At 47.1% G+C, this 22,853-nt stretch overlaps 1 protein-coding gene across 2 annotated transcripts; it reads right to left on the bottom strand.

The window, feature by feature from the left end:
- Nucleotides 1-12: 12 nt before the first annotated feature.
- Nucleotides 13-11,860, bottom strand: psip1a (PC4 and SFRS1 interacting protein 1a). Of its 2 annotated transcripts, XM_083693041.1 has the most exons (17): nucleotides 11,807-11,860; nucleotides 11,081-11,173; nucleotides 10,901-10,977; nucleotides 10,117-10,255; nucleotides 9,127-9,210; nucleotides 8,532-8,654; nucleotides 7,414-7,473; nucleotides 7,221-7,281; nucleotides 6,668-6,761; nucleotides 6,087-6,288; nucleotides 5,518-5,588; nucleotides 5,125-5,180; nucleotides 4,637-4,707; nucleotides 3,663-3,764; nucleotides 3,261-3,462; nucleotides 1,971-2,070; nucleotides 13-1,173 (listed from the first exon to the last, which is right to left on the bottom strand). In XM_083693041.1, exons 2-17 carry the CDS (start codon nucleotides 11,150-11,152, stop codon nucleotides 1,143-1,145), a joined length of 1,545 nt encoding a protein of 514 aa, XP_083549167.1. In that variant the 5' UTR covers nucleotides 11,153-11,173; nucleotides 11,807-11,860; the 3' UTR covers nucleotides 13-1,142. The 2 variants fall into 2 exon arrangements, with proteins under 2 accessions (XP_083549167.1, XP_083549168.1); XM_083693042.1 differs by lacking the exon at nucleotides 8,532-8,654 and having other exon boundaries at nucleotides 14-1,173.
- Nucleotides 11,861-22,853: the final 10,993 nt, after the last annotated feature.

Below are 22,853 nucleotides of genomic sequence, written 5' to 3'. Positions count from 1 at the left end.
TGTATCATACCTGCTAATGCATCTTCCCTTGCATCTTATTGACTAAAATGACAGAGAACAAGGATTGTTTATTATTGAATCATAGCTTTATTATCGGAGGCAGAAACGGGTTTTCAAACAGGCCCAAAAATACTCTTATTTACATCAATGTCAGTAAAATGGACAACTTAAAAACACTTCAACATGGGTGAAAAAGAAAAAAGCACTTTCTTGGCAAAATAAACTTTGGCAAACTAACAAGTAGCATTTCCTTTCTGTGCAACAGTAGGTTAAAATATGTACATCTTCTCTAGGAGTAATATTGGTCAGTATGTATTTCAAAATGAGTAAATGTTCTAAACTATCACACATCATTCATACTCTGACCTCTCTACCAGTAACAAAGTACTTACTCAAACTACCCATCTAACCTACTTGAGAGATATGAATTGAAGTGAATCTCTTGGAATGTAAAATTCTCGATAGAGGTGACTTTTAAAAAAAATATATAGTTAAAACAGAATTGTTACAGCTTCTTTACTGACTGATCTTTGACACAAACCTCTCAAACATCATAAGTACATGTTTGTGAGATTCAACAAAATAAATTTTTTAATAAAAGCTGACAATATTTTGAATGTGTATCAACACCATAGTGTGCATTGGGGGTTGATTTATATTGGACTACAATGAATCAATTTAAAAACAAACAGTGGACAGAACTTTTGATACAGTAGCTAAAATCTAAATCTAAAATAAGTATGACTATTTATGGACAGACATCACCCCACAGGATTTCAGCTAACTTGGGTGTGCAAACCAAGAAACAACCATCCTCAGATGCACCTGTAGGGTTTGCGTTCAGCAGGGCACTACGTTGTGCTACGCTCAGCTAGAAATACACAGTATATAAAACTTGCCTTTCTGAAAAGAGTAATAAATCTAGAGTGATACATGTTGTTTTGCTCTATTTCTATCTGCACCATTCAGGGCGTTACGTCCTCCTGAACACTACTCAGGACTCTAGTGGCAGGACCTCTACAGGGGTGAGTTTGGACGAGACACCTTGGTCGTTGGTGAGTGCCAAGCCGGTCTGGATCAGTACTTGTAACAGCAGCAGAAACATCCCTTCAGCTCAGAATTCAGACGCGTGTTCTTCATCCTCAGGTAGACTCCTCTGTGGTTTTCGCCGCACTGCGAGTAGAAGAACAAGTCGTCACAAACGCGGGGTGCAACTTTACGCGACCAATCAAATACATTTCTATTTGTCACGTACATCGCATACAGCCGTAATTGACAAGAGTGAAACGCTTTGGGATCTTGCTCCTCGCTCAACAGTCGGCAGCAATCAACAACCAGTAATACAATATAATATAATAATACAAAAGGCAAGAATAAGTAGCAAAACAGTAAGTAAATAGCAAAGTTGAGGAGGAGCAGATCCGATTGCAGCCATTCCTGGGAGCCATGAGGCTAGGAGGAGACATTTCATCTCATTGGGAACAGGGATGCAACCAGGGCTCCATGTAGCTACACAGGCTTGTTCATACTTGTTGTTTTGTTTACAGTACAGTACAGTACAGTACAGGTCCCTGTCATGGCAGACACCGAGAAAAGAATGTGAGGGGGATCCTTATCTGGAAAAAAAGGTTTGTTCCAAAAATGTGGCAGGTAGCATTCCCAAAATGTAGCATTCCCACAGAAGTTGAGGATTATGATTCAATTTAGGAGATCTACAGATTCCATACTGATAAAAGGGATTTGGGATTTGATATCTTTTCCATGAAAAATTAAAATGTCTCTCAATCATGTGGCAGCATTCCCATAGGAATAAAACAAAGAAATCCCACAGCTTGCTTTGTTCAAACATGGGGGTAGCTATTCTAAACATGCTATTCTAAACTTCACTGAACTGTTAGCTCTGTCTTGTCCTGAGGAAGCCCAGACAACCTTACTGCCCATCTGTCAGTCTGTCTGGTTATCAGTCTGACCTGTTGGTATCTCCCCCAGAAGCCTCTTCTGCAGTCTTTTCTCTTTCTGCCTCCTGCTTCTTATCCTCAGGGCTGGAGTCACCATTTGTCAGCTTGTTATCTGGAGCGAGCAAGACACACACAGACACACACAGACACACACACACACCCCTTTTTGTTAGCCAGCATAATCCACCATTCACAGACCAACAGAATCCCTCTGTATCTTTTCAGGTTTAGCGTCCTTAAGCAGGGTCATATCTCTTGGAGGGGTTTGCAGGGGCATGTGATGGCATAAGCTCAGGCCAGGACCCGATCATTTGGGATGCCTTTCTCTCTGCAATAGCACAGTCTCACAGAACGACTCATCATCTGTGTTACCGCTAACGCGTGGACACCGCAGTCGTGTCACCGATTTCCTGATCACGTTAACGCGGAGGGAGCGCCCTCAGGAAGCGGCGACTGCGGTGGCAGATGTGAACGTACGCGGAATAGAACGCGGCGGTCAAACGTCTCCCGTGGGCTGCATTGTGTCATACTTAACCGACATCGCCACAAGTGCGGAGAAACGGATTACGATGAAAGGCTACGAGATACGATGACGTGACGTGAAAGACGCTCTTTCTTAAAATGATTAAACGGGACGACGCCTGATGGGTTATGAGACATTGAATGAATGACTAACAATGATTCAGTAAAAGAGGTTTGGGGGGGGGGGGGGGGGGGCTTATCTCAAGTGACGGTACTTACAGCCTAAAGAGAATATCTTCTTCACTCCCTTTCTCAGGGAATAACCGCTTTACGATTTACATGATAAAACAGCATGTTTAGACTGCTCTGCTTAGTGTTCCCCTGTCAGACCCAGATGTACTGGACTGCACATACGCACCGAACAGAACATCCAATCTGACAGTGATGGAATGTTGCTTTTAGTGGAGCTTTCCAGCCTGTCCATTCTAATTGGAATTCATGATCTCCCATGTCTGGGGGGCGGGAGGTGGGGTGGGTATGTGAGTAGGAATTGTATATTTGTCTTTTGTTTGTTTATGTCTTCCATTTTATAGTTTTCATCAGGACAGTTGTTGTATTGCTATTAGGGTGGTGGTGGTGGTGGGGGGGGGGGGGGGGTGAAGGGAGGAAGGGAGCATTGTGACTGCCAATAGCCCCTGGTCTGAGTATTGATTACTTTATCTTATGATGTCTTTTCGATAGATGATTCACTTACTTAAACAAATGCATTTGTTGTAAGTCGCTTTGGACAAAGGCGTCTGGCTAAATGCCGTAAATGTAAAAAGGAAGGCTGTACAGTACCTGTGGTGTGTTCCCTGGCCTGCTCCGCCTTCTTCAGCGCTCCTTTCTTGGCCTCCTCGTACAGCTTCTGCTCGGCCAGAGACTTGTTGAGGACCTGGCTCAGCACCGTGTCACCTTCCCCCACCAGGAACATGCTCTTGAACTTGTTATACAGCATGGTAGCCTTGTCCATGATGTCCTGGCTGGCCTTGAACCTGCGGATCTGAGACGTACACACACACACAAAAATATATAAAAGTATAAAACATACACATAAAAGTGTGCACCCACATATAAACTCATACGCACACACATTGATGTATGTAAAAGTATGCACGTGCATGTGCATGTGCACACCCACACGCACCCACTCTCTCTACATCAGTGGGGGCAGCAGGGGCAGGCAGGTCAGTAACTTCATACCTTCTTCAGTGTAGCTATGAGCTCACTGTGTTTCTGCAGGTGCTGAGTGGTGACCTGCAGTGACCCCAGCTCCTCCAGCGCCACTAGACACTTCTTCACATCCTAGAGAGAGAGAGAGGGAGAGAGAGACAGAGAGAGAGAGAGAGAGAGAGACAGAGAGAGAGAGAGAGAGAGAGAGAGACAGAGAGAGAGAGAGAGAGAGAGAGGGAGAGACAGAGAGAGAGAGGGAGAGACAGAGAGACAGAGAGACATTTCAAGATCGCTGGACAGCTTTTATATTGTGCATAATGGCTGAGATCTTAAAGGAGCTGTGCGTAAGTCTGTTGGAAATCTGCCCCCTCTGGTCACCGAGGCGAAATTCAGTTCAATGTTCCAAACAACAACATCCTCCCTAATAATAATAATAATAATAATAATATAACCCCCCCGAAATGGACTTGCAGTGTCAGACATTAACTGTGGTGTTTCTACATGTGCTCACAATTTGAAGAGACAGCTACCAGAGACGGAAACTGTTAATTTGTGCTTTTTGAGAGTAAAATATCACCCAGAAAAAGGCAGAGGATGGCTTCAGGTAAACTCTCCACAACTATGCTCTCCCTCAATCAAAGCGCCATCCGATAAATGGTTCAAATGCCGTCCCAGGACAGCAAAGCCTCACAAAAGAAATGATGATTAGTGGCTTCCCTAAAGAAGAGCTACGTAAGCCTACCCAGAAAAAAACACAAGGCGTCATCCTCTGTTCAATGTAACGTTCCTAGACCCGTCTTAATCCTTGTAATACCCTCACAAGGTCTCTGGTTTCAGTCAAAAGCCTTCAGCCCTGAGGAAGCAAGCTCACTGTCATTAAGTCATCTCCCAGCTAACACCCCCAAGACGATTTCAAAGGCTCTTCTCGAAAAATGGAGGGTGTTAAGTGACCTTGACTCGACGAACGGCCCTCAGGGTTATCGCGTCTTCAGATTAGCACTCACCGGGTTGTCAATCTTCAGAGATATTTTGATTTCGCCGTGCAGTCTTTGCAGTCGCGATTCTGTGGATATTTCTGTGTAGGAAATATAAAAAAAACAAGGGCACGATGAAATCCCCCTCAGTGTGTGTGACATTGAATTGAATGGCTATCAAGGTTCAATTAATTACAGTTAGCAGCCATGGGTTTGGACCATGGAAGCTGTGGGAATTGGCTGGCCCACTATTCCTGGTAAACAATGTGGAAAACACACAAGAGTAAAAAGTAACCAGTTTACTGTCAATCGACATGAGTTTAGGCTGATAGGGAGTACATATATAGTTATGGACAGGAGGTGTGTAAACAACAGTTAACTAGTTTGTCGGTTGCTTTTACAAGCCGGAATAACAACGCGCTTATCGTCCTGTAAACAAAGTGGTGGGCCATTCAATTCGCAGCAGATTTAACATAAGACTTCACATTACAACCGTATCGGAGAAAACCACAACTCACCTTTTTTCTTCTCGCCTTTCCTCTCCTCCCCTTTCTTTCCATCTTCTTTGTTTTGCCTGAAGGAGAAAAAAAAAAACATAAAAAAATATTTTGCAGGCGCACACACACACACACACACACACACACACACACACACACACACACACACACACACACACACACACACTTCCAATTGTTCAAGAATACAGTCCAGTAGCTCTGTGGTTTCTGTTGGAGGTTGTAACAATATAAAAGCGGTAATTCGAAGAGAAGAGAATAAGAAGGAGGACAAACGTTACGGTCTGTGTATGTACAGTAGTAGAGACTCAATGGCATGCTCTACTACTGTTGGGGGGGTCTCTGTGTGTGTGTGTGTGTGTGTGTGTGTGTGTGTGTGTGTGTGCGCGCGCTTACTCTTTCGTCTCGTCTTGTTTGCGTCGTTCCGTCTCGGCCGCGGTCTGCTGCCGCTTTCGCCCCTTACTCTTCTGTTCATTGGACAAGGAAAAAGGCGGGAAAAAAAAAGACACTCTTACTTGATACACACACTGAGCCGGTTTTGACAGCTTGACACCGTGTGTTACGACACCCCATAAGTGATGAATGGAGCTTTTCTAACCCTCCCAGACTCGTGACGGGGTCTCCTTCACACGAAATGTCAAAACCAGAGAACCATACGACAGCTTCAGATATACGTGACTAATTGCTTCCATCTCGTCATGCCACTGTACAGACCACCAGAGCTCATACAAGCTCTGACAAGAGCAGTTAGCATTCAAGCCTTAGCAGTAAAGACTAGCATCAAGTGGTAAAGTAAGTGCAAAAAGACTCCAGCCTTGTATGTTTGTCCTACTGGTCCCCTGAGAACTTAAATGTCCCACTTTTCCGAATTCCTGCCAGTGAACATTGGTTTTGAACGTATCTAGGTCTAGTCATAGATCTAGATCCGTTCTAGTTTGTTCTAGATCGAGGACGGCGGCCCTTGCCTCCTCGTTCTCCGAGTCGGAGGAGCTCTCCTCTTTGGCGTTTCTCCTCCGTTTGGCCTCGGGCTCCTTCCCCCCCTCCGACTCCTTTGCTTTGCTCTCCTCCTTCTTCCTCCTCCCGTCCGGCCTCTTCTCCTCCTCTCCTCCTCTTTTGGACTTGTCCTCCGGCGTCCTCTTTCTCTTTCTCTCCGCCTCGGCAGTGTCCCTGGAGGAGGAGGAGGAGGAGGAGGAGAGAACAGGAGGAGGAGAGAACAGGAGGAGGAGAGAACAAGAGGAGGAGAGGAAAACCAATGAGTGCCAGTTGGGTGTTGAGGCTCCATTTGTTTCCCGAAGGAAGTTCAATACATCAGATTTCTATCATCTTTTTTGAATAATGGTTATCTATGGATCCAGATATTTGACTGTGTGTGAATGTTATCTTGATGGCTGTAAACCCTTGTATACTGTAAGACTCACGAAGCAGCAACTATTGAGGAAGATGTGGGGTGTTTTTGTACACCAACATGTGTCTATAAGTGGCAAATATGTAAAAATATGAAGAGTGTGTGTGTCAACTAGAGTGTGTGTGTCATGTGTGACAGTACATTTCGCTGCCTGAGCCGTGAGGGTCCTGCTGCTGGAGCAAGAGCATCTTCTCAGCCTTGGGCTTCCTGCCTCGCCGCTTGGGTCCTTCTCCACCTGGACACACACACACACACACACACACACACACACACACACACACACACACACAATGAAACCAGTTCAAAGGATCTACATGGTTTCGAGGTTGTAAATTAGTTCAGACTTGTGAGCTCTCATCAGCCATTAGAACATCTGTCCTCCATCCAGACATGAGAGCAATGACAGCTCATACAGACCAGATGTGTTGCATTGCCAAGGCTGTATTTGACAAGGAACATATACCAATACCAGAACCTATACCAATACCAGAACCTATACCAATACCTGCTGTTTAGCACACATCCACCCACCCAAAGAGCTTGTGTGGTATTGTGCAACAGAAGGGCCTTGCAACACTAGCAACATTCTAGTGACAGAATAATGATATGTGTAAAATGACACACACAATTATGGTACACACGGACACACACGCGCACATAGACAGACAGACAGACACACAGACACACACTCTACCTGGAGGACTTGTAGGGCTGGCCGGAGCCTCATCTTTCTCTGAGTCCTGCTCAGTTTCACTCTGTCAAACAAACAAAAGAAATGAACCAAAAAACGTTGAGTTCCATTTGAAACAAGTAAAAGTTGGAGTAAACTGCTGGAGTATTTCTAGATTCACCCATGAACGTATGAAGTTCATAATTCACTGAGACACCTTTTTCTTTCTTCCTCTCTTGGGCTTTGGAGTATCTGTGGATTCTTTTTGTGTGGGGTCCTAGGGAAAATAAAACATTTGAATTTCATGAATTCCACCACAACACTGCTCATGCCGTCAAAGACATGGGGCAGCTAAGTGAGCCCCATCTAGTGGACAACTGTTGTACTACACCCACACACTATACACTATACAGTACAGTGGCACTGTCATTCCATAGGTCATTCTGATGGTGCATCAACACAACATACTTTAATGTTCTTCAAGTAAACGGTCAGTCATTTGTGTACAAAAAAAACCCAGAAGAAAACTTACCTTTCTCCAAAGCATATAGAAAGCCATGCAAAAATAAACAAAAGACAAATTGATTCAACTGATAAAACACACAGAAGCGGACATGTTTGTGAAGTATGCTCGCAAAGCCGCAGAATCACCCTAGAAATTTGAAGACAGGGTTGATAAGGAAGAAGGTGTACAGCTGGTATATATGCCGATGTTGAATCAGTAACAAGGCATATCGAACGTTTAGGGACGTGGGATGGAGTGGGGAGTGGGGAGGGGGGGGGCATGCTAAGTTCCATTTTGCACATACCCAATTTAACTAGTTTTTCCTGGTGAACGTCAACGTTCAAAGTTTGTGCAAAATGAAGAAAACGGTGGTTCTTTCATGGCTACAATCGCAACACGTGTCCACTCGAGTGACTACAGCTATCCTCCTCCACAGACTGCAAGACAAACAAGCCTCTCATCTACCCTCTCACCGTTCACTTCAAGAGGAGAACCCCCCCCCCCCCACAAACACACACATATCCTGGGCCTGGACCTCTCCTATGATGGTGTGTGGCAAAGCTCAAAACACTATTCCCCAAAACCAGTCATATTAGAATACCATCACCAACAGCAAAACCAGGTACCAGCGACTGAACAGAAAGAGGACACGGTAACCACCCACGGTAAAACCCAACCCGTCACTTTGTGGCTTTGCGTAACGCAAGCCGTCATCAGTACAAAAACAGTTCTGACAGAAACAAACAACCAACGTAAAAAAACCACCAGGTGCCACATGCTTTCCCTAGGTGGGAGGCCACCTATCCCATCATGCATTGCAAAGTACGTACATCCTGGCCCTCAGGCCCCTGTTCAGAGACCTCCATGCCCCCTCCTCCTCCTTCCTCCTCCTCCTCCTCCTCCTCCTCCTTTTCTTCCTCATCATCCACCTGTCCAGCCTCACTGCTCGACACCTGGGTTACACCAAACACATAGAAAGGGGGACCAGGGAATGGGGGGTTAGTGGGGGCCAAAATGACCACTAGTCTTTGGGGTTCGAGAGAGGTTGGGGCCTGTCCTTTTTGTTTCCGGAGAGTTCTTTGGGTGAACCGGTCTGGAATTTCAGCATTGCCAAAAACACCTGTATTCAAGCACTTCATTCCCAACAAAATAGATCATAAAAAATAAATAATAATAACCCCACTAACATCCGCCAATTCATTGTCAATGTAGGGTCGGCTAAGGGTCCTATAGGTACACAACACATGTTAGCAAAAGAAGAGACATGAGCAGACAAAGACAAAAAGCACAGTAGCACTTAGCATCTCAATGTACTGGAAACATGCGGTAGAGAAAGTGAGGTTAGCCGCTCGGTCAGTATTCTTCTCACCGATTGGTCTACAAGTGAATCACACGGCAGGACGTGGAAGCAGAACAAAGACCTACTTTTTTCCTCTTCTCATCTCCGTCCTCGTCGCCTTCCTGGTTGCTGTCCGAGTCCTTCTCAGTCATCGCCTCTGAGGGGTACATCTAGGAATCAAAGACACCAAGACAACACTGAGAAAACAAAACACTTGTTGCAGATATCGAAACTAAACACTGTTCTAGGATCAGATTACCTTACCCACGCGTCTAACCATAGCCTTTAGTGGAAGTCAACAAATCTGACCTGGACCATGTGTTAGACAGGACACTTCTACTTCTAAACACCCTCCACCCCACACAGAACAAGGGTGGATCTTAACCAGACCCAGAGATGCCTTTCCACTCATGGATAATATAGATATGAATTGGTAAGGTCTTAATCCCCCCTAAAGGGAAAAAGGCCTTGTGATCGGCCAGACCCACCAGTGGTGGGAAGATATGAACCCAATATAGTCAATCCTGACCCTAAATTGACCAGAGTGCGACCCTAACAAAGGAGGTCAACCCCTGAGGTCAACACACAATAGTGAACACAAAGATTATGTTGGAAACCCCTTTTCCCCAAAACACACAATACTGATGTGACATTCCAGTGTGTTAGGATCAACTCAAGATTATTGTATGATATGATTGTCTTTGTTATGTTGCTTTATAATGCATTGTATGATCGTTGAAAGGTAATCTTGTGTGGAATAACTGAACATGGACATGTTTACTGCCTATGAACTGGTGAAGTTATTTCATGAACTCTGAGAGAGATTCTGTGAAATGTACAATGTATGTTGTACAGACAATGGACAATTATGGACAAATCTCTTAATAAATTAAAAAGGTATCAACCAGAACGACACCCTCTTCCTCCTTATGCCTGCAACCAACCGGCACAGCCTAACAGTTTGCCAGTATTTAAGGGCTAGGGTGACAACCACACACTTAGTTCCAGTACTGTTTTGGTTATCATAAGTCACTTCCAAGAGAAACACCGGAAGAAACATCTAGGGCCTCCAGTACCTTGGGTCCATCCAGCTCAACCTTGGGGTTGTTCTCCACCTCCCACAGCCCTTCGTTAAAGCCCTTCCGCTTGTTGGGCTTGCCGTATTTGTCTTTGTTGGCCGCGTAGGGGTAGATGTCTTTGGGCCCCAGGAAGGCTCTGGATCAGCAGAGGGAAATAAAATAATAATGAACTTTAATAATAAACTTTATTTATAGAGCACCTTTTTACAATGTTACAAAGTGCTTTACAAATAGATAAAACAGATATGCAAATAAAAACTAAAATATATGTAGATGTAGATATATACATATATATATATACATACATATACACACATATATACATATATATATGTAGAAGCAGACACATTAAAAAGAACAAGAGCAGCATCAATTAAAGGCTAGTCTATGAAAATGAGGTTTAAGAAGAGATTTAAAAGAGAATACTGATCTTGCAGGTCTAATATCCTCAGGCAGGTCGTTCCAGAGTCTAGGGGCCCTAATGGCAAAGACACAGTCACCTTTTGTCTTCAGTCTAGACTCCAGAACAGCCAGAAGGGCCCTGCCTCAGGATCTTAGGCTGCACTGAGACTCATAGGGGATTAAATAAGAATCAAGAATTGAATCTGTCTGTGCAGACCTACAATAAGCAGACAATGTGTACCTGGAACACACTGGATGTGTTTTATATGAAGAACATACAACAAGAAACACACATTACAGTACAGAACAGTCCATAGTAGAGTACAATACCAATGGACAGTACTGAAGAGTCAGAGCAGAGGGGGATCTAGCTACTTACGTTTCATGGGTACCAAAAAAGAAGATAGGAAATTTCATGTTGGCCGGCTTCACCGCTCCATCAGCGTAATCGTCAATCTGGGAGAGGGGGGAGAAGGAGAGAGACAGACGAATCATACAAATTCCATGATATGATGAACTGATCAGTTTACGTTGTGGACATGGCTGTGCATTGACTTACTCTGGCAGGCCAGTGAGGGTAGCCCTTCATCTTGGCAAAGATCAAGTCACCAGGTTTGAAACCCTGAGCCATCGTCACACTTCTTATGGCACACTGTGGAAGCATGACACAGGAGGTATATCATTATACAAAAATACTAACTTCAACTTGTAAACCCAAAACGGGATGCAAAGACATAATGTCATGACTTTTGTTGCTGTTATTGATGTTGCTATTGTACACAGAAAGAGCAGCATCTCATTCTTTTTTTTAGAACTGTATGTTTAATATACTGATTGTGGTAATAAAAGACATTGTATAAAGTGATCGGGGTGCCTCCTGCATGATTCTACTAATGCAATGTCAGTGTGGGTGTGTAAACCGCTGACCCCTCCCCCAGCATATCCATCCATGCACTATAGCACACAAAACAGAAACGTGGACGAATATTTCTCAATCATGAATCCTGATTTTCCCGCAAAGCAAATCAATATCGTGTTACGTTGTGGACGTAACATAAACGTATTGACACTCGTCCAAACGTAGCTATGCCCAACATTTTGTTTACACTTACTTACTAATTTTTCCGTGTGACAACATGCGGCCAATCTGTCTTCCCTCACTATGACCTCGACTTTATAATACGATAATTCACAAAATCAAAGCCTGGATAAAACTGCATGCATGTTGTTATTGTTCTCACTTAAAATGATATTTAGCAACACGTATAAAATATAAAACGCTTACCAAAACAGAGTTGTCCTATTCGTAAGCAATCTGCACACGTTTTCCTACTCCCGCGCAGCACGGTAATGGATTGTACCATAATAGCACGAGAATAGGGGGCGCGCTGTCTTGAACAAAAAAAAAACTTTTTTCTATAACCCATATGAAGGTGTTTTTATGTGCCGAATGCCATCAAACGCCTCGTATTTGCGGCTTTGATTTACTTTTTTATTTTATTTTGAGATGCATTACCAATTCATTGGATGAAGTACATGATACGGCACACCTACTAGTCGGCTCCGTGAGTGGAGGTAAGTTTACGATAACTGCGCAAGTGCATTTCCTTGGTACTGATGCTGCGGTAGGTAGCCGACTGGAACCAACCTGCACCACTCACTCACACACTCCTCACAGACTTGGTATGAAAACCAACGTTTAAGAAGGTGACATTTTATTGATAAATTGTCTCAATATACTGGTTGTCACACCGTTATGAAATGTTGTTAAAGTAGCTCAAGGTAAAGTGGCTAAGCTGTTTCATTTCCACACAGAGTTGTTGACATCTTTTGTCACCTGTTATATGGAGCTGTTGTTCTATATCCGGCGTTGAGGAAGTTACTCTGATTTATTGAACTCATTTAGATATTACTTTCCAAAGGTAAGAAGTTGAACTCCAGTACGCTAAAGCTACCCTTGAAAGAAATATAGTTTGTCAAACTAAAGCTACTTTCAGTTTCACTGCATAGGAACGACTTCGTCCAACACGACAGTCAGTGACTGAAAGGTGACTCGACATAAAACTGAGCAACCGAAATGCTCTGAAATCACTGAGAAAGATAACAAAAAAAACAGGCGAGGTGTAGCAGAGGGAATAAATAGTATGGACATTTGAAGTTCTAGGGCTGGAAAACAAGTTACATTCCTATTTCTTATTTAGTTTGTGCGGGGAAATGTAGAGTAGTTAACAGTAGCTGGCTACATAGCAAACAGTAGTTAAGTTGGCCTTCCACTGTCCATGTCTTACAGAACGACGACATCTAGTGGGGAAATCCTAGTCTTGCACTTAAAGTACTGGAACTGATTATTATTATGTGATGTGCTGGTATTCAGCGTCCTCTACTGGTGAAGATCACATTGGCATTGGCAGTTAGTACCACAGTCACTAGTGCTGTTATGTGTGTGTGTCTATCCTCCTTTGAATGTTTTATCTTGTGAATTTTTCTTTTTTTTCTTTTTCATTCAGGAACAAAGAAAAGGTAAGACTAAGTCAACAAAAATGTCTTATCTTGGAGAATTGAATATTTGCGCAACAATAGCAATGGTACAATGACTACAGGCCAATACGTCTTCTGACACTGACACTGTTACCTCTACCACAGAATGAACACAGCGGGCTGCTGGAGTGTATGAAGGTGACCTAGGTGAGTGGTTGTATGTGTGTGTGTGTGTGTGCGCGTGTGTGTGTGTATGTGTGTGTGTGTGTGTGTGTGTGTGTGAAAGACAATGGGAGAAGATACTGATGAATGTGAAGGACAGGCCCGTCAGCCCTGTGGTCCCAGAGAGGGGGATTGGGGAGAGGAGGGTGAGAGGAGGATGAGAGGAGAGGAGGATGAGAGGAGCCATGGTGCAGGCCCAGGAATAGCACACAGGAGCATCCAGGACCCCTGCCCAGCCTGTCGGGTGAGAGACCTCGGTGTTGGACCCAGGCCAGCTCAGTGGGGTTCTTGTTCAGACACAGGCCTGGTGGGGGCCAGGGATGGAGGGATGGAAGGAGGGAGGGACGCAGAGATGGAGCGATGTGTGTCTACCCTTCACCCTGGCAGACGAGGTGTTGGCACAGAGTCCCATCCCTCGCTTTCTTTCTTTCTCTCGTGGGCTGGATGTCCTATTGCTGCTCTCCTTCCTCCCTCTCTCCCTTCTGCTCTTACACTGCTCACCTCCTAGACCTACGACCCCCCCCCCCCCACAGTGTTAAAGCATTTTATTATTATGTATGAAAACTTTGTTGGTCTTTGTCTTATGAAAGTGTATTGAATGGGCCTGCAAAGCCCTACAAACAATAAATGACATTACCATTCAAAACGTGTGCAATTACATATTCATTATTACATGGGTTATTCAGAAATGCAGAGACTGGGTATTCCTCTCTTTCTTTCAGTGGCTGTGTGGTGTACCATTTTGAAAAGGTTTACTGGTCTAACAGTACACTGTATGTTTTACTGGTCTAACAGTACACTGTATGTTTTACTGGTCTAACAGTACACTGTATGTTTTACTGGTCTAACAGTATACTGTATGTTTTACTGGTTTACAGTATACTGTATGTTTTACTGGTGTAACAGTTTATTGTATGTTTTACTAGTCTAACAGTACACTGTATGTTTTACTGGTTTACAGTATACTGTATGTTTTACTGGTCTAACAGTACACTGTATGTTTTACTGGTCTAACAGTACACTGTATGTTTTACTGGTCTAACAGTATACTGTATGTTTTACTGGTTTACAGTATACTGTATGTTTTACTGGTGTAACAGTTTATTGTATGTTTTACTGGTCTAACAGTACACTGTATGTTTTACTGGTTTACAGTATACTGTATGTTTTACTGGTTTACAGTATACTGTATGTTTTACCTGTTAGCTGTACTCTAGGCCGGAGTCGCGTCCTCTGAAGGGCACCTTCCTAGAGTTCAGTGAGCGATGATGTCCTTGAACAAGTAGGTGTAGTGTGTGTGTGCATGTGTGCGTGCGTGTGTGTGTGTGTGTGTGTTTGTGTCAATCGTGCCCATGGATTGGCATCCTTCCCCTTGCCTTTGGTGCTGGCATCCCTTCAGCTGGATGGGGGGTGGGGGGGGCGGGTGCGGGGGTGCCATTGGAAAAATGATAAAGTAGTCTCTAGTCAGGTCAGTCTCTTCATTAACACTGGAGCCATGTTTGGGGGGGTCTATTTTTGTTTAGGAAGTGTTACTATTTCACGTGCCAATGACCTGGTGATCTACGACAAATAAGAGACCAAATCTCTTTATGATTGATTAGTAGGCCTTGGTGTTTTCTATTTTCGAGTTCATGAGTTCAAGTGATATTTAAAGACAAAAATGTTTGTCTTTCATTCATGTACAGTGTGCAAAAGGTACTGTGTGACACAGACTGGAACGAACGAGTGACACATTTGGATCAGTAACGTATGGTGCTATTATTCAATTTATGTCTTGATAACTGGAGTTCTAAAAAAAATAATCTAAAGAACAAATTGTTTTCCAATTTGCATATAGACAATTACAGCAGAAGGCAGGACTTCTCTAGGGGAGGTGTACTAGAGCTCTTCAAAGTGCAAGCAGCTGTACAGAGAGAGAGGGGGGGGGAGGGAGGGAGGGAGATCTATAGAGAGAGAAAAGGAGGAGAGAGCGAAAGAGGGAGGGAGGGAGAGAGAGAGAGAAGGAGAGATAGAGAGTCAGGCCCTTGGACAGCAGATGTGTGTGTGTGTGTGTGAAGGCAGGGGATGACAGATGCTTCTGTCAGCGTTCCAACAGTCGTCGCTTTGTGGGAGCGCTGCAGATGCCTCCTCTACCTCCCTCTCCATCCCTCCATCCCTCCATCCCCTCCTCTCGACAGGCTACGATGGGGGATGACAAGACAGGAGCAGTCCTCTCAGCGGTAGAGTGACCACATTGGCACATGGGCGGAGGGGGGGGGGGGGGGGGGCAAGGAGGTGATGGAGCGGACTAGGCCTGGGCCAGGGGTTGGGGGTGAGTGAGGGGGGGCTGCTGGTGGGGTTATAAATGCGGGGGTCAGCGCGTGAGGACAGGGGAAGGGCTCTCTCGCTGGGCTTGCGGGAGCCAGCTGAGATGCCGGGGTCCGCGGGGCGGCGTTGCGCCCGTCCGCCTGCCTGCGAGGGAAGCAGATGTTTTCACTCGGGGGCGAGCCAAGTTTCCCGTGGCAACCTTCAGCGGGCTTGGAGGTCAGGTCTTCAATAAGGGAGGCGCGGGGGCGCAGGGAGGGACATTTTCGGAAGGCAAACGCTTCAACTCCGATACAACAACATATTAATTACGGAGCTAGACCCGGGGCCGAGGGTTGTAGTGGAACATCGTGCCACGCTGTGTTCTAGCCTCCGAGGGCTGACATTAGCCAAGGTGGCTGGCAGGTCCTGTAGCCGTCCCAGCGCTAGCCTACTTCTTCTTTTTTTTTTTTTTTTTTGCCCCCCCCACACACACACACACACACACGCACGCACCAGACCTCCGCTCCCTGGCCACTTGCGGGTTAGTTAAAACCACAACAGACGGACCACATTTAGACAATACCTTTTGTCATAAAGAAGAAGGTTTAAGATAACGTCTGAACTTCAACCGTTGGTGATTTGAGTAGGTTTGCTCGTGTTGAAGGACATGTTGACACGTAAGCTGCAGATATGGCAGGTTGATCGACATGAGGCTTTCAGTTACAGACCCGTGGAGGCTGGTGGAGGAGGAAATCGGAGGATTGTATTGTAATGCATGGAACGGAATGAGAAACACCTGTGTTTTATACCATTCCTCATTCCATTCCATGCATTACAATGAGCCCGTCCTCCGATTTCTACCTCCGCCAGCCTTCTCTGATACAGACAAATTACAATACGTCACCCAACAGTAATAAAAAGAAGATCTTTCGATTTTTACCACTTCCCAACCTCAAAATAAGTAGAAAAAGTGCAATTCACCTCCTCTCAACCTTTGCATTGATTTTCGAGAGACCGAGAGAGCTGAGGATTACTTCGGAGAGCTGAGCGATGAAGACCTAGCTTATTGGCCCTTTTTTGTATTTGGCAAACGGGCTTGACAAAGATGGGGGAGACAAAATCTAGGGCTTACGGCCCCGGTACCCAATCGGGAGGAAACTTGAAAGCAGCGCTGGGATGGGAAGCTGGGAGAGAACGGTTCCTCGTTTAGGAATTTGGACAGGGGAGGGGGGGCGGGGGTTGGCAAGGGGGATGGAGGGGGAGGGGGGGGGGGGGGGGCACGGTAGAAACCCCTTTAAGTCAAAACCGCCGAGGCCCCAAACAATCTTCAGGAATTGAGACGTTTCTAAACCTTTAACGGGGGACCAAACAAGCGATCAAAGCACCGTCGGAATCCTCGCTTGGGTGTGGGAGTGCAACCGGAGGGAACAGAGGGGATTGTGGGGGATCAGGGGCGGGGGTTGGAAGCAAAAAACGTAGAATCAGCACATTAGCTTGATAAGGAAGATGATGAGGGGATCAGGGGACCCATGGGGGGGTGACTGGGGAGGAAGAGAAGAAGCCGGGAGTGTGTGTTTGAGCAGAGGGAAACCAGGCCACTGCTGACAGACAACACTGCCTTCTCTAAGCAGCACAGACTAGGAATGATGTCCTACACCAGAGTTCATTAGAGAAAGCTTTGGCTTGTCAGTGCCTTTTCATCAGGGCGAACCGATCAAGAGTATCACTGCAAAGACGTGTACTGTATGTGAAGTGTTTTAAAGAGGCACATCGCCCATTTCTTCCGAATGTGTTGTGTAGATCCAAAGTGAGGTTATTGCTAGTTTGAGGACCCCCAAGCCCCCCGTCCCCGAGTGACGTATTTGGTGGTAATCACATGGTTTGGAAAACTACAAGGAGCTTTAGGGAGAAGTGTGAGCTCACCGTTTCCGAATTAGCTACCGCGCGGTTTGTTTTACATCCTTAGCGCCTACGACTATTACTTCTGTTTACTAACGTTACCGTCTCAGCTTCGACGCGCCTCTGTGGCTGGCTGGGAGGGGCAACGCACTACGGACGTGTGGGAAGTTTCATCCTTCCCACTATGACTTTCTGGTCTGATAAAAAGCTGTTGTCTCTTATTCGCCGGAGTTGTTGTAGATTTCCTGGCTATAAAGAGACCACTTATAACTGGGTGACAATCTGTCAAATGTTCCTTTGAGATCTGATGATTGAAATCAGTATGTATGACACCTATCACTTTAAATTGTATTATGAGGCTTTTCATTTAGACTGTGGCCTTGTCACCTCAGGGTGTGTGTGCGCGTGTGCGTGTGTGTGTGTATGTGTGTACAGAATGTGTATGGACAGTGTGTGTGTGTGTGTGTGTGTGTGTGTGTGTGTGTGTGTGTGTGTGTGTGTGTGTGTGTGTGTGTGTGTGTGTGTGTGTGTGTGTGTGTGTGTGTGTGTGTGTGTGTGCGTGCGTGCACACACGTACTCTTGTGCGTGAGTCGTGCGTGGGTGTGCGTGTGCGTGCGAGAGAGAGCTCCTTATCACAGAAGCTGCCTGACCCTCCCTGTGCCATGTTCTCCTCTCTCTCCTCTCTGTGACGGTCTCACGTCTCCCCCCCCCCCCCCCCTGCACTGCTGAATTATAAATCAAAGAGCGCTCATATGAAACCGCTCGCTAATTACACGTTCACCAGCCCGTTTTTTCTTTCTTTTTTCTTCTCTCCTTTTTTATCCGTGTCACTTTAAACTGACTGCGAGTGCTGGGAGGCATAATTGGAAGGTACAAGAAACCGTGAACGTGGCTTTGGTGGAGAGAAGTCTACCTAACCGGCTCGCCCTGTGAAGATGATAGCAATTATTTTCCTGTCGTTACCTCGGCCTCTATTGATGTTAATGGCCTCCACTTGTTCACACTTGAGGCCCCGGTCCTTGATGTGTGGTCCCTCGGTAGTACAGACAGATACAGTGCTCTTGTTTAAGGGCCAGACTCTCTGTACTGTCTGTAGCTCCAAATGGACTGGGTCTTTTTTTTTTTTTTTTTTTTTTCTTCTGTCTCTCTTTCTCTCTCTCTCTCTCCCCCCCTCTCTCTCTCTCTCTCCCTGTCATCCTCTAGCCAGCCAGCTCCAGGTATTTTTATCTGCTAATGCACTCCCACTTGTACTTGTATTTGTGACTTCTTCTTCTTCTTCTTCTTCCTCCCATCGTGTCCTCTGCGTGTCATTTCCCCCCCCCCCACCTCCCCACCAGCCCTGCGAGTAAAACCAATTCATCACCGGCCAAAGGAGAGGGCCCTTCACTCTGTCCGGCTACGCGGCGGCTCCCGCCTCGGTTCGCTCCTCTCCTAATGAAAGGGGTGGGGGGTGGCGGTAGGGTGGGGGGGTGTTGGTGATGCAGCGTCCCGGGCCACTCCTGGGACCCGTCCTGGGGCAGCGAGTCCAGTTCCAGACCCAAACTCTGGGAAATAATTAGCCCGGACTGCCGGGCCGTTGAGAGGAGACCCCCGCCCTGGGCCGCGGCCCGAGGAACTCGCACACTCTGGACTTTCTCCCCCTCCCCCCCCCCCCGTCCCTCCCTGCGGCCCCCATCGTTAGGAAAGCCCCCCGACGCCGGACGTCACATGACCCTAGCCGGCCGGCAGGTGGGGCACGCGGGCGGGCGGGGGGGGGGGGTGGCGTGGGGGTCAACTCAGCGGGCCTTGGCCCAGGGAGCTGGCGCTTGGCGCCGGGAGTGGAGAAGGACCAGTGCCAGACACAGCGGAGGAGAGGAGGAGGAGGGAGGAGAGGAGAAAAGAGGGGGACGAAGGAGGGAGGAGGGGGCGGTGACAGGAAGAGGAATGGACTGTCGGAGGGAGATAAATAACGAGGGGGAGAGGCGGCGCCAGGTGACCCGTGGTGGGGCTCCCTCGTTGGGACCGTGACCTCCTGACCTCAGGGCCTGGGCCACCTACACCACTCACCTACGTACACACACACACGCACACACACACACACACACAGCACTCAATTTCGTTCCACTTTTCACAAACATTTTTTCCAAGGTAGAAAGTCAACAGGGGGGTGGGGGGGCAGGATAGGAGGAGGTACAACATAGCAAGTGGCTCTGGTGGGCCGTCTACGAGTCACCTACATACTGTACACACACACACACACACACACACACACACACACACACACGGTCACCACTTGTTCTAAACGGAGAACAGAAGTAGATGGTAGAGACAGGTAGAAACTCATAGGGGGAGATAGGTGAGAACACAACACAATATGTGTGGATTGGAATCCAGGGCTTGGAACTCATGCTGAACAGAATGTGCTCTGGAGCCGGCAGCTCTAACCACTGGGCCTGGGCCTGGACCTTAGGACAGGTCAGGACAGGACAGGACAGGACAGTGATGGATCTGCCCTGAGAATTAGACCAGAGAGGAGAGGAGAGGAGAGGACAGGGGAGGAGAGGACAGGGGAGGAGGGAGAGAGGACAGGAGAGGAGAGGACAGGGGAGGAGAGGAGAGGAGAGGAGAGGACAGGGCAGGAGAGGACAGGGGAGGAGAGGAGAGGACAGGGGAGGAGGGAGAGAGGACAGGGGAGGACAGAACAGGGGAGGACACAGACAGGAGAGGAGAGGAGAGGACACACGATGGTCAGCAGCAGACAGACTTTTCACTGTCCGTGTTCTTGTTCTGTTTTGACCACAGGAGGAGCTTTAGGTTCAGGAATTAGAGTCTCTCTCCCTCCACGAGTGCTGCACTACATCTGTCTGATCCGCCCTATATCAAACAAACCACGTTCATCGTCTGCACCGGCTGCTCTTCAGAGAATCCTTCACATCACAGATTCTCGACATAGTTCACACTGTGTACAAGCGCATATTAAAGATTTGTGTTGTGTTTTTTTACATTCATTTTTAACTTATTCATCCGTAAAGTATGGATACATCTGTGGGATACGGATGAATGAAATGTGACATTGTTGGCCAAGACGTGAACTTCTCTGCATTTAGACCCATCCGTATTCATCAACTCTGACAGGTCTGGCATGCTGTACACTATCCAGATGAATCGTGTGTCAAAGGGAGAGTGATTGATTGACTTTCATTTCAATTTGATTCAATACACGAGTCCCACACCGCCTCACCCTGTACTGTATAGAGTCCACGCAGAACGACACTCCGTATTTCACTACCGTTGCTACACAATGTTCGCACGAAAACCACAATATCTTCCCTCATAATCCATTTCTGAATTATTCGGTTGAGGAACAAAAGTTGAAGAACCAAAAAACTTCACGATACTTCCCTGAGGGCTGACATTTGTATTGGGCGGTCATTTCACTGGACCTACAGTATTGATTTACTGGACCAAACTTTAAGGATTCACCACTCTCGTTTTGGCAGTTTTTTTTCTTTTCTTTGTTCTGTTTCGTCATGAATCAGCGGACTGGGTTCCTCATGTAATTTACCACTGTCTGTGTGTGTGTGTGTGTGTGTTTGCTACTGTGTGTGTGTGTGTGTGACTGTGTGTGTGTGTGCTACTGTGTGTGTGTGTGTGTGATGCCTGGAGTGCCCATCACTCTCTCTATCTGCTCCTGGTCGTATCGATCCTCTTCCCGGGTCCATCTCTGAGTTGTCTGGGCTACAGCTCCATGCCAGGAGGAGGGTGTTGCATCAGGATTTGCACTGCGCCGCAATCACATCTCCCCCTCTCTTCCACAGTCTCCCCCTCTCCTCCACGGTCTCCCCCTCTCCTCCACAGTCTTCCCCTCTCTCCACAGTCTCCCCCTCTCCTCCACCGTCTCCCCCTCTCCTCCACGGTCTCCCCCTCTCTTCCACGGTCTCCCCCTCTCTTCCACAGTCTCCCCCTCTCCTCCACGGTCTCCCCCTCTCCTCCACAGTCTTCCCCTCTCCTCCACAGTCTCCCCCTCTCCTCCACCGTCTCCCCCTCTCCTCCACGGTCTCCCCCTCTCCTCCACCGTCTCCCCCTCTCCTCCACAGTCTTCCCCTCTCCTCCACAGTCTCCCCCTCTCCTCCACCGTCTCCCCCTCTCCTCCACCGTCTCCCCCTCTCCTCCACCGTCTCCCCCTCTCCTCCACAGTCTCCCCCTCTCCTCCACCGTCTCCCCCTCTCCTCCACGGTCTCCCCCTCTCCTCCACCGTCTCCCCCTCTCCTCCACGGTCTCCCCCTCTCCTCCACGGTCTCCCCCTCTCCTCCACCGTCTCCCCCTCTCCTCCACGGTCTCCCCCTCTCCTCCACCGTCTCCCCCTCTCCTCCACGGTCTCCCCCTCTCCTCCACCGTCTCCCCCTCTCCTCCACGGTCGCAGTGACTCCCTTCTCTTATCATGTCAAACGATAACCTGCTGTATAGCCAACATACTGTTCCCCTCGAAACAGAAATGGTACAGTCTTGACCTATTTTGGGAGAATTTCATCCGGCTGTCATTTTGGAAGCCCCCATTGAGTTGATTGGTCCGAAAAAATAATGGGCACGCGACTATGCCAACCGATCCTCTCCCTGTTGAATAGGATCCATCGCGCGTCACTGGTGAACGCGGTTGTGGTCAGGACACGAGGTCAAGGCGGTTCACGGTCGTCGGATCGTTGGGCTCAGCACCCTAGAATCAGTGTGTCATCGCCGCTGACTGCAAGACAGGATGCCACTTCTAATTTAGAGCCACATCCTCCGTTTTAAATACCCTAGTAAATATTTGATCACCTGAGAAAGGTTTCTGATATCCCCCGTATTGTAAAAAAGGCAGGGTTGCAATTAAGTAATATCGGAGAACGGACTAATTACATTTGATGGGCCGGAGTGAGTTAATCTGGTTTCCTATTGGGTCAATGCGTGAGGGACGCGAGGGAAATGTAGCATGGGTTGGGCTTGGATCCATAAGTAGTTCCTTGTCTTGATTAGAAACTCGTTTTGTGGTCTGACTGGGCAGCCAGGAACCTATTTGTCTCTGCTGTAGGGCCAAGAGAGGACGACCGGTGTGTGTGTGTGTGTGTGTGTGTGTGTGTGTGTGTGTGTCTGTCTGTCTGTCTGTCTGTCTGTCTGTCTGTCTGTGTATATGTGTGTACAGTACATGTGTGTATGTGTGTACAGTATGTATGTGTGTGTTCGTGCACAAGTACATGTACGCGTATGTGTGCGCGCGTGTACTCTCGTGCGTGAAAAAAAGGCTTCTTCCAAACTCTCTTCCAAACACACATCTCTGCCCAAGGCCGTCCAACCAACCCACCCTCCCTTCATACCGGAGGCTCTGCCCTGAAGAGAGGTGACAGCAGGCCAGAGTCATCACCGTGATGGCCCACGCAGAAAGTCGATACTTGTGGAGAAGAGGGGAATCAAAAAGGGAGGGGGGATGGGGG

Source organism: Argentina silus (genome assembly GCF_951799395.1).
Source record: "Argentina silus genome assembly, chromosome: 21".
Taxonomy (NCBI): domain Eukaryota; kingdom Metazoa; phylum Chordata; class Actinopteri; order Argentiniformes; family Argentinidae; genus Argentina; species Argentina silus.
This window is presented reverse-complemented; position numbering and strand designations above follow the sequence as displayed.

Bases quoted from the DNA above. Each gene is read 5' to 3' on its own strand.
- psip1a (XM_083693041.1), bottom strand. From the start codon at position 11,152: ATGGCTCAGGGTTTCAAACCTGGTGACTTGATCTTTGCCAAGATGAAG. The intron at 5,589-6,086 runs GCAAGGGCCGCC...TCCAATGAACAG, and splicing joins CCGACTCGGAGAACGAGGAG to AAGAGTAAGGGGCGAAAGCG. The intron at 5,181-5,517 runs GTAAGCGCGCGC...TTTCTCCTTCAG, and splicing joins AAACAAGACGAGACGAAAGA to GCAAAACAAAGAAGATGGAA.